Source organism: Elgaria multicarinata, chromosome 10, assembly GCF_023053635.1.
Source record: "Elgaria multicarinata webbii isolate HBS135686 ecotype San Diego chromosome 10, rElgMul1.1.pri, whole genome shotgun sequence".
In the NCBI taxonomy this organism is placed as follows: domain Eukaryota; kingdom Metazoa; phylum Chordata; class Lepidosauria; order Squamata; family Anguidae; genus Elgaria; species Elgaria multicarinata.
The window spans coordinates 86459218-86476627 of NC_086180.1; the positions used below are offsets into that span (position 1 = coordinate 86459218).

The window sequence follows — 17410 nt, forward strand, 5'->3', positions numbered from 1 at the left end:
CCCCTCTGTTAATCCTGGCAGAATTATGTTCTCTCCATTCTGGCATTCCTCATCCTGAGCAGGCCCAAACCACCCCACCACTCCTTAGGCTGCCATTAGATGAGAAACTCTCAGGCCCCCAAGTTCTCATGACTGAACTTGGTTCTAAACCATCCCAGTCTACTTCTTAATTAGAGTTTGACTCTAGAGTGTAGAGCCCACAGCATAGGTTATCCCACCACTATCACCACATGTAATGTAGCAATGTGGGTTATCCCACTTGTGTTCCCTTTTTAAATCTTTGAGGCCTGGGTCTAGTACAAAACATAAACCAATAAAAATATGGTGGTTCTCCACATGCACGCAGGCACACAAATTCTGTCCTGCTTACCCTCTTCCCTTAGTCTAGGAAGGCTGGCCTATGTCCCAGGGAGATGACAGCAGGGCTTTATTTTGCTTTGTAGAGATCCCTCTGTGTGGGGGCACCCTACCCACATTGTGGGTGGGGGGATTGTATCACTTGTTTGTTTGAGTTCTATGGTCATCCTTTGTATCTAGCTTGGTTCAGGTTCTTCAACTGTGAGTCAGGGTAGTAGAGGAAATGTTAACAGCTGAAAAACATAATTGACTATTTAAGGCTGCTATTAAGGAGTAACCTAGGCTGTCAGTCAGTTATTATTATTATTATTTATTTATATAGCACCATCAATGTACATGGTGCTGTACAGATAACACAGTAAATAGCAAGACCCTGCCGCATAGGCTTACAATCTAATAAGTTGTAGTAAACAATAAAGAGGGAAGGAGAATGCAAACAGGCACAGGGAAGTGTAAACAGGCACAGGGTAGGGCAAAACCAACAGTGTAAAGTCAGAACAAACTCAATATTTGAAGGCTATAGGGAAAAGAAAAGTTTTGAGCTGAGTCTTAAAAGCAGTGATTGAGTTTGTAGTTCTCAAGTGTTCTGGAAGAGCGTTCCAGGCGTAATGGGCAGCAGAAGAAAAAGGACGAAGCTGAGTAAGGGAAGTGGAGGTCCTTGGGCAGGCGAGAAGCATGGCATCGGAGGAGCGGAGAGCCCGAGCGGGGCGATAGTGTGAGATGAGAGAGGAGAGATAGGCAGGAGCTAGGCAGTGAAGAGCTTTGAAGGTCAGTAGGAGAAGTTTATATTGGATTCTGAAGTGAATTGGAAGCCAATGAAGAGATTTCAGAAGTGGAGTGACATGGTCAGAGCGGCGGGCCAAGAAGATGATCTTAGCGGCAGAGTGGTGGACAGAGACCAGCGGACTGATGTGAGACGAAGGAAGGCCAGAGAGAAGAAGGTTGCAGTAGTCCAACCGAGAGATAACCAGTGCGTGAACGAGAGTCTTGGCAGAAGAGACAGACAAAAATGGTCGAATCCTGGCAATATTATACAGGAAGAAACGACAGGATTTAGCTACTGCCTCGATGTGAGGAGTAAAGGAGAGCGAGGAGTCAAATATAAAGCCAAGACTACGAGCTTCCTTGACCGGAGTAAGCGTGACATCGTTGACAGTAAGGGAGAATGAGAGGTGAGGAGAAGGTTTAGGAGGAAAAACTAGCAGTTCAGTCTTTGCCATGTTAAGTTTCAAACGACGATGAAGCAGCCAGGCTGAGATATCTGAAAGACATGCCGAGATACGATCGTGAACATCTGGAGAAAGTTCCGGAGATGAAAGATATAATTGTGTATCATCGGCATACAGGTGATATTGGAGGCCGTGAGATTGAATGAGCTTGCCCAAGGGCAGCATGTATAGAGAGAACAACAACGGGCCAAGCACCGAGCCTTGCGGAACCCCAACTGAAAGGGGAAAAGAGGAGGACGAGCTGCCGTTAGCCGACACGCTGAAAGAGCGACCCTCTAGATAGGAGGCGAACCAGTTATAGACAGAGCCACAGAGTCCAAGGTCGTGGAGGGAATCTAAGAGAAGATCGTGATCAACCGTGTCAAAGGCTGCGGTTAGATCAAGGAGAATAAGAACAGAATAATGGCCTTTAGACTTGGCAGTAAGAAGATCATTGGTGATCTTGGTAAGGGCTGTTTCAGTGGAATGCAAAGGACGGAAGCCAGATTGAAAGGGATCCAGAGCAGAGTTATTAGAGAGAAAGTCAAGACAACGAGAGTAGACCAGACGTTCCAGGATCTTTGAGACAAAGGGCAAGAGGGAGACAGGTCGGTAGTTAGACAGGGATAGTCGATCAAGAGTGGGTTTTTTGAGAATGGGAGAGACTGTAGCATGTTTAAAAGCAGAAGGAAATGAACCAGAGGACAGAGAAGAATTAATGATGTGAAGCAAGGACGGGAGGATAGCGGGGATAAGATTAATAAAGACGCGAGAGGGAATCGGATCACGGGAACAAGTGGAAGGCTTCGATGAGCGCAGTATTTTAGACAGTTCATCAGCTGAGACCGAAGGGAATGCCGAGAGAGTTGAAGGAGGAGCTGACAGGTGAGGGACAGGAGCTGGAAGCGGAGCAGAGTTGGCTAGATCGGAGCGTATAGTTTGGATTTTAGCATTGAAGAAAGAGGCAAAGTCGTTGGCAGACAGGGAGGCGGGGAGAGATGGCGGATTAGGCTTCAGAAGAGAATTGAAGGACGCGAAGAGCCGCTGAGGGTGCTTAGCATTTGACTGGATCAACGTTGAGTAGTGCTGCTGTTTGGCCAGTGAAATGGCAGAAGAGAAAGAGGAGAGAACAAATTTGTAGTGGACAAAGTCCGCCCAGTCCTTGGTCTTACGCCACAGGCGTTCGGCTGCCCGGGAACAAGAGCGAAGGTAGCGGAGGAAAGAGGTGAGCCACGGTTGGGGTTGAGAGGGGCGAACTATCCGAGTTGTAGATGGAGCAAGATTATCAAGAGTTGAAGATAAGGAGGAGTTAAAGGAGGAGACGGCTGAGTCCAAGGAGACGGCTGTGTAGACAGAAGGAAGAGAGGAGGCTAAGGACTGAGAAAAAGCCTCGTAGTTGATAGAATGCAGGTCACGACAAGGGCGAGAAGCGGGACGTGAAGGAGGGGGATTGTGAGTAATATTGAAAGAGACTAGATGATGATCTGACAGAGGAAAGTCAGCGATAGAAAAGTCCAGGACAGAGCAGTTCCGAGTGAGGACAAGATCCAGACAGTGTCCAAGGGAATGTGTGGGTGCTTCAGACCAGAGCTTAAGATCGTAAGAGGAAGATAAGGAGCGAAATCGTAGAGCTGCAGCATCGTGAGGGTCATCTACATGGATATTGAAGTCACCTAAAATCAGAGTAGGAGAGTTGTCAGAGAGGAGAAAGGACAGCCACGAGTCGAGATCAGAGAGAAATTTAGAGGATGAGCCAGGGGGGCGGTAGAGAACTGCAACCCGCAGTCGCAGCGGAGTGAAGAGTCTCACCACATGTGCCTCAAAGGAGGAGAAACAGTGTGAAGGTGGAATGGGAAGAGGCTGGAACTGGCACAAACTCGATAATAAAAGACCCACACCACCACCTCGACCCTCTGGGCGACTCGAGTGAGAGAAAGAGAGTCCTCCAAGAGAGAGGGCAGCAGAGATGGCGGTGTCATGGGCAGGAAGCCAGGTTTCAGTAAGAGCAAGGAGGTGGAGAGATCTAGAGAAGAACAAGTCCTGGATGACAGGGGCCTTGGAAGCAATAGAGCGACAGTTCCATAAGGAGCATGAGAAAGGCAGCTGTGAGGGGGGGAGACACCGAATAGGAATTAGGTTGGGAGAGATGAGCTTGGAGCGAGCCATGGGGAACAGATATGGTGAGAAAGGAATTAGGAGAAGAAATGGGGAGCGAGATAGCAAGTAGGCAGGGAAGTAAGACATGCGCAGGACGGGATCAGCCAGAAATGGCCTGGCCAAGACCAGTATCAGGAAGCAAGAAGGTAGGTACAGTGAAGTGCAGACAGATGGGGTAAGTTAAGGCATTAACTTAATTTAATTTAAGTTAAGGCAGTTGAAAGATTTCATGCTTATCCCATTTTTCTGAAGAAAATATTAAGAATTGGGCCGGGGTGGGGGGCCTTTCTTCCTATATTATTTTCTAGCTTGAAAATTCGGTCATAAGATTACCATTTTTATAAGAAATCTTTCTCTTTTCAAACAGGGACCTCAAGAACAATCTCATTAGCGTTATAGATCCAGGAGCTTTTGTAGGACTTTCGTCTCTAAAAAGATTGTAAGTATTTATACTTGTTAATTTGGAATTAAATGAAATGTCAGGAGGTAGAAGTTTATCTGTAGCCTGAATTAAAGCTTCTCTGATCTTTGAAAAAAGACCTTAAGCCATAGGCAATGAAGCCTCTTACTTCATAGTATCTTATTGCTGTTAGATTTAAATCTATGTTCCCTGTTTTAGAATACAGTGAATAGTTCTTTTATTCCAACTTTTTTAAAAAAACTATTTGCAGAGAGCACAGAAAAGGACAACTAAAATCAGTGATGGAGGTTGCGTTTGGACATCATGATAGCCCATGATGGGTTAATAAGTTATGCACAGTTGCTTATTTTTGAAATTGTCCACAATCCCCCACCACACGAATGCTACTGTGTGTGTGATTTGACTCACCCCCCCTCCCCTTGTCCAACTGCAGTTCTCTCATCCAAGCAGTGGTACTGTTTCACCTCTAAAGTGCTGGAGGTTTGCAGTCAAGGAGGCATTTGATCTAAAACCAAAATCCCGCACAACTACTCAACAAGGAGCGAAAATCCTGGGTGCACCAAAAAGGGTGTGATGGCTATAAAACCTTGGGGGTTTTCAGCATTTCCCCATAGTCTAAAGAGCACAATTGCACAAGGATGAATTTGCACAAATGTGATGTTGTGCAGTTGCGAATTTGTGCACTTTCTACTATGGGGGAAATGTGATTTTTGGCTGTTTTTGTTTAATTTCCAAAGGTTTATTTGTGCCACCCCTATTTGGTGCACTTGGGATTTTCTTTCTCCTGGGTGAAATTGCACTGGATTTTGAAGGTGTATCAGGTTCTTCCTGAATAGGGAAGGCTGCCTCTGAAGCGTGGACCCCAATCCTGCAAACCTTCAAGGGTTTATAGAGCAACAGCAGCTATCTGATCCTGTCTTGCTGCACGACTCTGTAGCCAATTAAATTAACCTACGGTGCCCAACAAACAACATAATAACCCACGTTGGGTTAAATAACCCCTTCTGCAGACCGTTGGTTATCAGAGTGGGTTATTTCAGGCTGTGTTAAAAAAAATCTCAACAGATGGCACGATAACCCACAATGGGTTAAATAATCCATCATGAGTTATCGTGTCGTCTGAACCCAGTCAAGGTGTTCTGCTTATCTGAAGGAGTTGCAAGAGCTAGAGGTGTTTTTTTTTAAAGGAAAAGAAACACAACTATTGATGTGCTCTTCTCTTCCCTCTGCCCTATTTTAGATTATTCCAGAAAGTTGCATTTTCAAGACTGGAAAACTGCAATCCTATACACATGTACTAGAAAGTAAGTTCAATTGAACTCATTAGGACTTACTTCAAAATAGACATGTGTAGGATTGCCTTGTAAGTCTGGTATTTTGAACAACCAGTTCTTTTAACTATGACCCTGTTCAGACAACACACTTAAGCCATGGAGGTTAAGCATTTTGAACTAAACATTATGGCTTAGCGTGTCATGTGAATCATGACTTAGCATGTCGTGTGAACCGTTCTGAACCATGGTGGCTACATAACCATGGTTTAAATACGCTCACTAACCTTTTACTGCAAAAAGGTTAGCAACCTAACCATGGCTTAGCGTGCTGTCTAAACAAGCCAGTCTCTCTTTCATGTTAATTAGAATTATTGCTGGAACATTCCCAAAATTGGTGCATTAATTTTGGATTTGATTGCTGGGTTTTTTTACGTGTGTGTGTGTGTATTACCAAATCGGTGTTTAGGTGTGCTATCCAGTCAGAAATCTTTCAGTAGCTCTGATGCGATCCATAGTATCCACAGTCACTGGGCCATTAGATTAAATAGAATTTTGGTAAGTTATATATTATATTTCGATTTGTCCTTTCTTAACAGAGACTTAACGAACAACCAGATAGGTTGCCTGAATGCAGATATATTTAAAGGACTTGCAAACCTCATTAGACTGTAAGTATCATTCTGTTAAGTATCATTTTTGGTGTGCACATCATTTGAGCTTTTTTATTATTTCAATAAACCCTTCAATAAATCCCCTCAATATTGGCAGACAGTCTGTTGATCAGATAAAGAATGCATTGGGATGTCCCTCCATCACTAGTAGTAATTTTTTCATTTTCAGGATTTACTACTCTTTTCATTACTCACCACATTTTACTGTATACTATGTTACCTGCATCGCAGCTCTTGATTTCTCTTATACCTTTTGGCAAAAACATTGCTCTGAGTGAATTTCCTGCTTCTCTTCTCACCCTACCACCATCACTCTCTGTTACACATATGCCCCATTTTAAATGTACTAGAATGTTCTCCATGAATCAGTTTGTTAGACATTGGTGTGCCACCTTATATTTTGTATTTAGTCATCAAGCCACTAAATGCCTTTTTGTTCAATACCTAAAATATATTATGCTAGTTTCTGCCATTCTGGAATACTGGAAGATGATTTTCCGTTGTTTCTTGTAACAATACAGATTTAAAGCATGCTACTGGGGTTCGGAGGAAAGCAAGCACATTGGTTCTTGGCATTTCGCTGAAAATGCCAGGTTTTCCATTTAATGTTAAATTCAGTGTTCCATAATATGACTACAGCTCTGCAGGTTTTCACAGCGCTGAGAAATAAGAGTTTATATTCCAGTAGCTTTGTCAATACTCTGAGTGTGAATCCTTCTTGCCAGAACAGCACCATTTACACACAAGAAGGACGTATCAGCAGGCTTGGGGAAAAACCATAGTTTGCAGAAATGTAAAAGATCTTTAGGGGGTGGCGGAACCTTCAGGGAGGAGCCCAAAACTGTCCAGTGAGGACTGAGCAGGAAATGCAGGATGATGGTTGAAGGAAAAACAGAAACCTGTGGTGAGGAGGAATGGAATGAAGTTTCTGAAACCCAGAACTAGAGCACCTCATACTTCAGTGTATGTGTTTCTCAAGCTTACTTGTACGCATGTAATGTCAGTGTTTTCACATTTTCTAGGAATCTTTCAGGAAATTTGTTTTCATCGCTTGCGCAAGGAACATTTGATCATCTAACTTCACTGAAGTCTCTGTAAGTACAAATCTGTGAGAGACTTTTGTGTAATCTTTAATGCTTCACTAGATTTTGGTGTTAAAATTAAGTGCCGCATATAAACAAGTATCCTGTTATTTGAAGACAATATTTTAGTAGGCATATTAACCTTTCAACTAAAAAAAAGTTGTCTACTAAAATCTAAAATTCTTTATAAGCAGTTCTAATGTTGCAGTGTAAATCATGCATGTAAGTATTATTTATGTATTTATTTACAATATATACTGCTCCATATTCAAAATAGATTCCACTGCAAATAGGAATTATTATTATTATTATTAATAATAATAATAATAATTAATAATAATAATTTCTTACCAGCCTCTCCCTCTGGATCGAGGCGGGAACAACATCAAATACAAAAATACTATAAAATATATAAAACTGATTAAAACATATAAAACTAATACATTATTAAAATAACAGCCAGACATCTTAAAATTCGACTGGGTAGAACTGCCGGAAGAGATCAGTCTTTATAGCTTTTTTAAATTCAGAAAGACTGTTAAGTTGATGAATCTCTCCCAGCAGGCCATTCCACAGTCTGGGAGCGGCAGAAGTGAAGGTCCTCTGGGTAATGGTTGCTAGCCTAGTCTTCGCTGACAGAAGTAAATTCTTCCCAGAGGACCTGAGTGTATGGGGCAGATTGTACGGGAGAAGGCGATCCTGCAGGTAGCCCGGACCCAAACCATGTAGGGCTTTAAAGGTAATAACCAACACTTTGTACTTCGCCCGGAAACTAATTGGCAGCCAGTGAAGTGATTTTAAAATTGGTGTAATATAGTCACCCCTAGGTGTACTGGTGACCAAGCTGACTGCCATATTTTGAACTAGTTGAAGTTTCTGGACTAGGCACAAAGGTAGCCCTATTTGCAGCTCATTGCAGAAGTCAAGCCTTGAAGTTACCAGCACGTGCACTACCATCTTTAGGTTTTCCAACTCCAGGAAGGGGCACAGCTGGCATATCAGCCGAAGCTGATAGTAGGCACTCCTGGCCATCACATCTATCTGGGCTGTCATTTGGAGCGACGGATCCAGAAGCACCCCCAAGCTGCGAACGCAGTCTTTCAAGGGGAGTGTAACTGGTTGACTCACCTCCAAACCCAGGTTGCGGCCTTTGACAGTAAGCACCTCCATCTTGTCTAGATTCAGCTTCAGTCTCAGTAATAAGATTAAAAACAGCAAATTAGCCACTTACCTCGTTGCCTGTAACAAATAATAATAATCTCCAGATAAGTAGGTTATGGAAGGCTTGGTAAATGAGGGTGGTTGTTATTTTAGGCCGTTGTATTGTTTCATTTGGCTAAGAAACACGATGCATAAGAAAGTAGACTAGTAAAAATATTTGTATAACATTATTTATGAGGCTGAAATTCATATTTCAGTATTGTCAGTAAAGTAAAGTAGAGTTGGGCTCTCTCTTGATCACAAATATTTTGAAGCAGCTCAGTTATGTACTCTGAATTTATACTACTTTCCATGGGATTTTGCCTCTTTTAAAATGCTATCTGTTCTTTTGTGTGTTCCAGAGAATTTCAGACTGATTATCTCCTGTGCGATTGTAATATGTTGTGGATGCAACAGTGGTTGCAAGAAAGAAATATAACTGTTCGTGAGACCAGATGTGCTTATCCTAAGTCGCTGCAGGCGCAACCCATTTTGAGTGTTAAGCAGGGGCTTCTAACATGTGGTAAGAACATGACGGCCAAATGATGCTGAACCTATAACACATGTATTCTTGGGTTATTGCCAAGACGCTTTCCCCTTGATTTGGTGCTTTTGCATTTATTCTCATGATAAGCCAACATGACTGGATATGAACATAAATGAAACTCAGGATTTTCCAGCATATGTTGTCTAATAAGTCATGGCTGTTCTCCCCCGCTTTAAAAAGAAAAAGATTATAGGTGACATACCTCAGTGAAAGTAAAAACAAAGCCATAATTTCTCCTCGGGTAGTGAAAAGTTTATAACCTCCTATGTTGTGAAGCAGGTTATTGTTAATAAGTATATGTTTTTAAAAAGTGCTAATTAGCTATATAAAATCCATTGTATATATTTTGTACTCTCTTCTTTTTCTCTAGTACTTAATGATTTTTTTCTCTAGTACTTAATGGTTTTTTGTGAACCGCTCAGGGAGCTTCGGCTATTGGGCGGTGTAAAAATGCAATAAATAAATAATAATAATAATTGTAACGGAAGTCAGGGTCCACCTGACGTCCCTGCAAGGTAGGCTCCTGGACCAAACATCGTAGACTCCCAGGCAACCCGCCTCCCTAGCCCTGTCCACAACCAGGATGAGCCAGATGTTCCAAGAATAAAGTACAAACACACATTAGGGACCAAAGCAAGTTTATTCACACCACTAAGACTAACATGTAAGGCCTTGGTCGGTAAAAGCTAAGCAAAGGGGAAGGGGAAAAGTTGGGGAAGGGAGTGGGGAAAAAGGGGTGAGAAATGAAGCTGAGGAAAGGAAGCTAGCAATTACCCCGCTAAAACCATCAGTCATTCCACCACCCAGCCGCAGCGGCGGCTGACTTTGTCCAAGATACCCCAACACTTAAAACATAAGAAAAACCTAACTAACTCCAGTCAATCCCCCCTGACCGCCTGGAGCTGATCTTCCCTTGACACGCGTGTCATCCAGCAAAAGAAAGTGGAAACCCTTCCACACCAGACACTTTATCCCTTTTCGGCCACCTGGCCCCAAGATCCATCCCAACCAACCAATGCCCTTCCCGGGCCTCTGGCGACCCCTCCCAACAGGAGTGAGACCCACATTCTTTCCCACAGCTGAAACGAGTTGACTTCTAAGCACTTCTGATAATCCCCAGGTGCTACAGGGGGAGTTGGAAGTGCCAGGCAAAGATGACCTTGGCAGGCGCGGCCAACTCCTTCCCTCCCACCCGAGCCTGGGACAGCGAAGCTCAGACCACAATAATGTACACATTCTGGCAGACACAAAAAGGCAACACTGAATTAAAGCAAAACCCAGGCAGATGAGACCCCTTGTCCTTCACAACAACAACAACAACAATAATGCATAATTTTGAAATTGGCTTAAATGTTGATGGGACGCCTTAAATAAGATCTGTATCAGTTTTTCTATTTGTATTGCTTCCTTGCTGTTGAGGTGGGGGTTCTTTAGAAATTAGCTAGCATGGTAATTCTTCAGTACCATGTTGAGTGTTTCTAGTAGATCACAGATCCCTGACTAACAGCTGTATGTGTAAAAGGATGGAAATGCAGAATGAAAAGGTACGTCAGAATGAAGTATTGCTCAGGAGATGGACAGGAAAGCCAATCATTAATTGGTCACAAAAAGCATGAAAACTGCTAAGCTTGTCAGTAGAACCTTTTAATTTATTGAAACATGTAGGTAAGGAATTGACCCCTGTTGCACCAGTTCAAGATGGTGATCATTATCAGTGTGGCTATAATCCAGCACAAAGTTGTGTTTTTGCGGGACCTCTTGAAGCATAGAGCAAAGAGGGGCTTGCATGCACTTTTATGAGAGATGGGAAAAGGTTTCTTTCTCACCGCTCTGGAATTTGGGATCATCCATTAAAACCAATTGGCAAGAGAATCAGGACTGACAAAAGGAAAGCATCATTAATTAAATAATTAATTATAATTAAATTAAAGAATCCACAAGATGAAGTGATGGCCACCAGATAAATGGCTTTACAAAGAGACTTGACCAGAGGTAGGCAACCTAGTACACTCCAGATGTTTTGACTATAAATTCCATCAGCTGTAACCAGCATGGCCAATCATTGAGGATTTGCTATTCAAAACATCTGGAGGGCACCAGCTTGCATATCCCAAGAGCCAGTGTGGTGTAGTTGGACTGGGAATTGGGAGATCTGGTTTCTAGTCCCCACTAAGCCATGGAAACCCACTGGGTGACTTTGGGCCACTCACAGACTCTCAGCCCAACCCCCAACCTCCAAGTCTAAGGAAATAGATGCTGGGGTTAAACAAGGGAAATTCACTGAGAGAACCACAACTGATGTATATCCATCCTTCAGACATAACTGTCAATAACGCACATGTGTTTTGAATGTGGGTTTTAATAATATTAAAAGTTATCCTGTGACAAATACAGTCTTTATGAACCTTAGTGCGTGTTATTTTATTTTAATGGAATACAGATCCCCCTCTGGAATTACCATCTTTCTACATGACTCCCTCTCATCGTCAGGTTGTATTTGAAGGAGATAGTTTGCCCTTCCAGTGCATGGCTTCATATATTGACCAGGACATGCAGGTTCTATGGTATCAGGATGGGAAGATCGTTGAAACTGATGAATCCCAAGGAATTTTTGTTGAAAAAAACATGATTCATAACTGCTCACTCATTGCAAGGTGACATTTTGTCTGTGATTTTCTCTACGCTTTTCTGTTTCACATTGCAAAGAAATAAAATGTGCGAAGCAGGAAGATTGTAGCAACATGATTGTGACCTAGGAAAAACACCGTCTCTGACACGTTCCATTACTGTCAACTCTCATCTTTATTTGAACCATCTTCTAAAAGTATTTGCTGAATATTTTTGCAAAGCAAGTCTTTGGAGATTCCTTGCTTATGCACCCCCTTTCTCTTCTCTTTGAATACAGAGGCCTGATTGTACAATTATCACAATTTTCTTGATCAGTTGAACTTGACAGATATTTTCTAACATACAAGCTGATGCTTTTTTGCAGTAGAAGCTAAGAAAAATAGAATAACAAGGCTTACTTAGAGCTTCACTGGCTAACACATATATTATTCAATACTTTTTAAGCAATAAATTGGTGGGTATGTTAGTTGGAAGGTTAGTTGTTGCTGTGTTTTGGAAGAGGATACTTGCCCTAACTGCAATAATACAGTGCCTCTTATTTGGTTTTGAATTGTCTCCAATGTGTGAGAGTGTACACTGCTTTCGTATGCATGCAATCAAACTAGGCTGAATAACTTGACTTTCTAATCAAAGTTGACCTTTTAAAAACGGTTTTATGTGATGTTGAATGTTGGTCTTGCCTCTATCACCTTAGTGCCCTGACCATCTCAAATATTCAGGCTGGATCTACTGGAAACTGGGGGTGTCATGTGCATACCAGACGTGGGAATAATTCAAGGACTATTGACATTGTGGTACTGAACAGCTCTGCACAGTACTGTCCACCGGAAAGGGTTGTCAACAATAAAGGCGACTTCAGGTTGGTGATGACAGCTTTGAAGGAGAATATGTTGGCTGTTCTTATAGGCTGCTTTTGAGCTCAAGTGTTACCTGATTCAGTTCTCCTTCATGATAACTAAGAATGGGTTATCATAGTTCTCAATTGCATTAGATAAGGAAATGCAGAGCCAATATCTGTTATTCAGCCTGCTTGTTGGTGGAAGTATAGGTTCAAAGCTCCAGCACTTCCTTAAACTCTTAGGTCAATCATTTAGAAGAACACTTGCAATTTAATATGATGGTATTAATATACAATATGTAGCCTTGATTTGACTTGAGCAGAAGATGCTGGTGTAGGCTGAAATGTTAAACTTTATCCAAGGACATCACTTAGCTTGGAAGGTTTATTTGTTCATTTAATTTGTATTTTTGACAACCGGTATGTGGATTACTATGAAGCAATTATGTTCAAGTACAGTGTAATAGATGGATCAACCAGTATCTGTATCTACGAGATAGTACTTGCTGTTGGACATTGCACACATTCATCTTCATTTTGTACTTATTTCTTTCTTCACCTTTTCTCATTCTGACCTCTTTGCTGCTGGTCACTCTAACAGCACATTGCCTCTGGAGGTGCCAGCTATAACAATTAGATTCTCTCTGTGTAAGGTAACTCCTTTTTAAAACTTACATGTGTTACACTTTTTAGCAGTGTTACATACTGTGAAGTGAAGTAAATTGTTGTAGCCATTGTCCTTTCCTGATGCTTGTTAGTAGCTTTTCCTCTTCATCCCCCGTCCCGGATTCAGGATCACTTTACCCAGTATGATTTCCTATCTGGATATCATTTCCATGTGAGAAAACCACCCATCAACCATGATGCATAAGGAAGATAGGGTGCATTTGGTGAAATTCATTGATTTGAATTTTGGATTCAGTAAGATAGCTTTGCACAGAGATCTGCAGATAGTTTGTTAGGCTGCTTACTTACATATGTCCCTATATCAATCAGTTGTGAGACATTGATAGTTCAAAAAAGGGAACAAAAAATCCAACTTCCTTCAAGCAGTCAACGCCTTTTTTTCCTGTTCAGCTGGAGGTATTTCTTGCTTGCCAGAACTGACAATGTAAATTCTATAGTAAGTTCTATAGTGGCAATGTAAATTCTATAGTAAGATTTATCTCTGAGGATAAAATATGTTATAGGGTTTGATTAGTTAGCTATTCAATATGATCCAAAATTCTGTGTAACTAATTCCTCTCACCTAAGGGAGATTTGAACTTTTGGTTCTGTAACAGCTTCCTTCCCCACCACATACAATATAGCATCACAACCATTATTGAGATTTCTAAAGCAATGTGTGATATGGGATGGGGGAGTGTAAAATTGTATAGAACTACATAGTTCTTTAGATCCAAGCCATGTCTGTCCTCTTTTAGTTTGGTCATTTACCTGGTGGGGCCTTCTCCATTTGTAGAAGTTGCTGTCTTGAGCCCAGAAATTAAAGAACATAAAAACATTTCTAGTAGTGTTTGTGGAAAGGCATGCATTGCAATTTAAATCATTTTTAAATACAATTGTAAATTGTTCATTTTTGGACTTGCAATTAGAGGTAAAACCAGATGGCAAAAGCTTATTTTTGAGTGTTTTCTATTAAATTAACCTGTGCTGCTCAGTGATTGTTCAGTGTAATAGGATTTTGCCCCTTTGGAATTCATTGGAAGGAAACACAATTTCTAGAAACGTCATTTTATCAGGGGGTTCGCTAGAGTTGGATTTACTGCAAAAGGCAGCATAGGAAGAGCAATAACAAAGAGTTATTTTTCACCTTTTGAGGCCGTATGGAAATCAGCATTTGACTTGTAAAGGAGATTATTCTGAGCAGATGGCTATAAATGCACCTAGAAACATTTACCTTTATTGTTCTCGGTTTGGATGGCTAATGCATAGCTGGGAATGACTGCTTTGTTTTTGCTTAGTCATTTTATATTGAAGGAGTAGAAGTAAAATGTATGTCTTCTCAGGGGAAAAAATAGTATATTAAGGCAAATAAAGAAGTAATTTATTTAGTCTTTTGAAATTTTAAAAAAGACTACCTTATTATTTAATCAGCAATATACTTTCCTACCACTGCATCATTCACAAACAGAATCCAGGTATTTTTCACCATGGCAAAATGTGAAATAGCAAATTGATTTTGTCTCTGTTCTGTATGACAGAGGTATCCAACCGTGGTGTAGCTTTCCCCACTGCTCTGGAAAATCAGGGACCATGTGATCTAGATCTTTGCTCTAGGATCTAGAGCCAGCTGGCTCTACCCTGAGTTCTACCATGCTTTTCACCTAAGACTCGCTAGTGCTACAACCACTTCTATAGATCTGCTGCTCCTACAACTGTTTTTTTTTTCTCTTAAAGGACCTCTCTGTTTGTTAACAACTTTCCTTCTTCAGATCTTGGTAACTTTTAACTTGTTTTCCTTCTGCTTTAACTACTGCACACCACCCCCTCTTCTCAGTATTCTTTGATTTCTCTTTCAGCATCAGGTTTCCCAGTCCTTCAGGCAAGCATGCATTCTGGCAAACTGAAATGGGACACCCAAATCAGTGAGCCTTCTTTATTGCAGGAAATCTCGTGGCAAAAGTTTAATGGTTCCACACTTCAGAAATCATATAGCTATAGGTTCCAAGAAATTCCAGAACAATCAAAAGCTAATCACTACTACCGTGACAAGATTTTTATCAATGTGGTTTCCCTGTTGCCATCTCCACGGTTCCAAATACAAAGGAAGGTCAATCAATACACGGTTCCGAACCCGAAAAAGGGAGGGGAATGATTCCTGACATGATCCCTCAGGCAATCAAAGAGGCAAATGCTTGAAAGGCCGAACAAACCACCCAAAGAGAACTAGTCCAACCTCGGATCGTACGTTGGTAACTCCAGGCAACATGGTCAAGGTCTAAACAAGATCAAGGGAGGGATAAACTCAAAGATGCAAGGAGTTCAGTGCCAGCACTTTCACATTGGCATCTCCACACCACATGAGTCCAGGCAGAGGAAAGTCCAACTGTCATAGATCAAATCCAGTCTGTAGGTACATTGAGCTGATGACAAAGACATACAGACCACAGCAAATGAGAGTTCAAGTCTATGAAAAGCCCCACAGTACTTTTCATGGCAAGTCCTTAGAAATCCAAAATTCCAGTTGGGAGAGTTCAGGTGTAGAATGCCTCCAGAGGCCCAGATAAAGATGGATCCAAACAGGGAGGGTTTTCAGGCATTGCAGACGAGACGTTCCTAGCAAAGGCTCCTTGCCTGAGCATCAGCTTAAAAAGAGAGGTGTACGCCTCCTCCGACCCCTTGACAGACATCTGGCCTTTCAATAAGGCCCCTGTCCAAACAGCGGCACTGCTCAGCACCCAAGGATGCTTCAATCTGGGTAATCCATCTGCAAACCGCCACCTTTTCTCTGTTGGATTATCACAGAGAGCTTCTTCTTTCCAAGGCTGAAGTCAGCAAGTGGATGGGGAGTAGGTAACTCATCCTGGCCCTGCTCTGAGAACACCGACAGAGATAAGCTCACACAGATTCTAACATTCCTGAGCCCAAGTAGGCCCAAACCCATCCAGGCTATTTCTAATTAAATCTTAGCTACAGACTACAAAGCCCACTGTAGTGCCAAAACTATTCCCTGACATTCAGCTTCCCTTCTCCAGGACAAAAAGGCAAATATAACCAGCAAGTATATCTGTGTGGTAAGAAATAAAACAGACTTCTGGGGACTCTGGCTGAGAGGCCTGGCTGTTTTTGCACCACCAAGTTTGTCATGGGGGCACCCCCTCCTCCTGCATTCTGCAAGAGAATAAGGGGACTGTGACCATTTCAGCAGGGGAGGGCTGTGGCCTCCATAGGTTCCAGGTGGGGTAATACACCCCATAAGCCCTGGTAGTTGCCTACTCCTGCTCTATGTTAAAAGACGTCCTCTCCGTAGCCTATTCTTACCAGCATCTGCTGCTTTGGAGCCTTCTAGCTGCTAAGTACTACCAGGAGACATGTAAGCAATCCCTTCCCTAGACACCTAAAAGAGAACAAGCAAGGGAAGGCAATCTGGAGAGTCTTTCCTCTCCTGGTCCTTTTTGCACCAATATGAGACACCGCAAATCCATCTCTGACCACCAGTTAGTAATGTTTAATAGAGATCACCAGCCCAGCTCCTCTCAGTTGGCAGAGACACAGATCAGCCTTGCACTTCAAACATTATCACACCTTCTGCAAATTTTCAAGGGACACCCGGGGTTCTTTCTCCCCTGAGGTTTGCAACACAGGAGTCCCACAACTGTTCTTCCAGGATCTGTTGATCCTATCCAAAGATCAAACAGGCTGTTATCCTCAAGCTGCTGATCAGGTTTTACAGGAGGTCGAACTGAGATGTTCTCAGAAATGGAGCAGGCAGGGTATTTCTTCTTCAGGCTCTATTGTTGGTGTGAGTGTCCTGCTGCTTCCTCCAAAAGCAGGCTTTTAAGGTCTAGGTCCCATAAAATATCAAAGCCTCTGCAAAACATACCAAGTCAACTACTATTCCTTCCTTCGAGGAGTAAGTCTGAGATTTTCTTGATCCCGACTTGCCTACTCAGAAAAAAACACTCATATAGAGAGTGGGAGGCAGATACTGACTCCACTAGATCCTACATGATTTGCTGCTGTGACATGCAGACTGACCCTCTCTTTTGCTGCTCCTTGCCATCCTTCTGCCTCAAACCTTCCCACCCCTCAGATAGATCCCAGCCCATGCTGGACGTATACAAGGCGCTAAAAATATATATCTGCTGCACCGCATCCTTCAGGCACAATGATACACTCTTTACCCCACTTTCCTAGGGAACAGGAAAGTGAGCTCTACAATAGCTAGGTGGTTAGAGGACTGTTATCACTACAGTATATGAGTCTCAACGCCTGCCTAAGCCAATCCATTTTGCTGCATGCTCCACCACCACAGCTGCTGCTTCTACAGTATTCCCGGTTAATGTTCCTAATGCAGGGATTTG

The 17410-nt window shown here is 42.3% G+C and overlaps 1 protein-coding gene across 2 annotated transcripts in view; it reads left to right on the plus strand.

Annotated features, from left to right (window-relative positions):
- ADGRA3 (adhesion G protein-coupled receptor A3) overlaps positions 1 to 17410 on the plus strand; it is a 69203-nt gene that overhangs the window by 22252 nt on the left and 29541 nt on the right. The window contains exons 3-8 of one of the 2 annotated variants that reach the window (XM_063135212.1): positions 4090 to 4161; positions 6014 to 6085; positions 7111 to 7182; positions 8733 to 8893; positions 11358 to 11571; positions 12240 to 12404. In XM_063135212.1, the coding sequence (XP_062991282.1) occupies positions 4090 to 4161; positions 6014 to 6085; positions 7111 to 7182; positions 8733 to 8893; positions 11358 to 11571; positions 12240 to 12404 (756 nt within the window). Of the gene's footprint in view, positions 1 to 4089; positions 4162 to 6013; positions 6086 to 7110; positions 7183 to 7857; positions 7876 to 8732; positions 8894 to 11357; positions 11572 to 12239; positions 12405 to 17410 lie in introns of those variants that run through there. The other variant, XM_063135213.1, reaches the window with a different exon arrangement.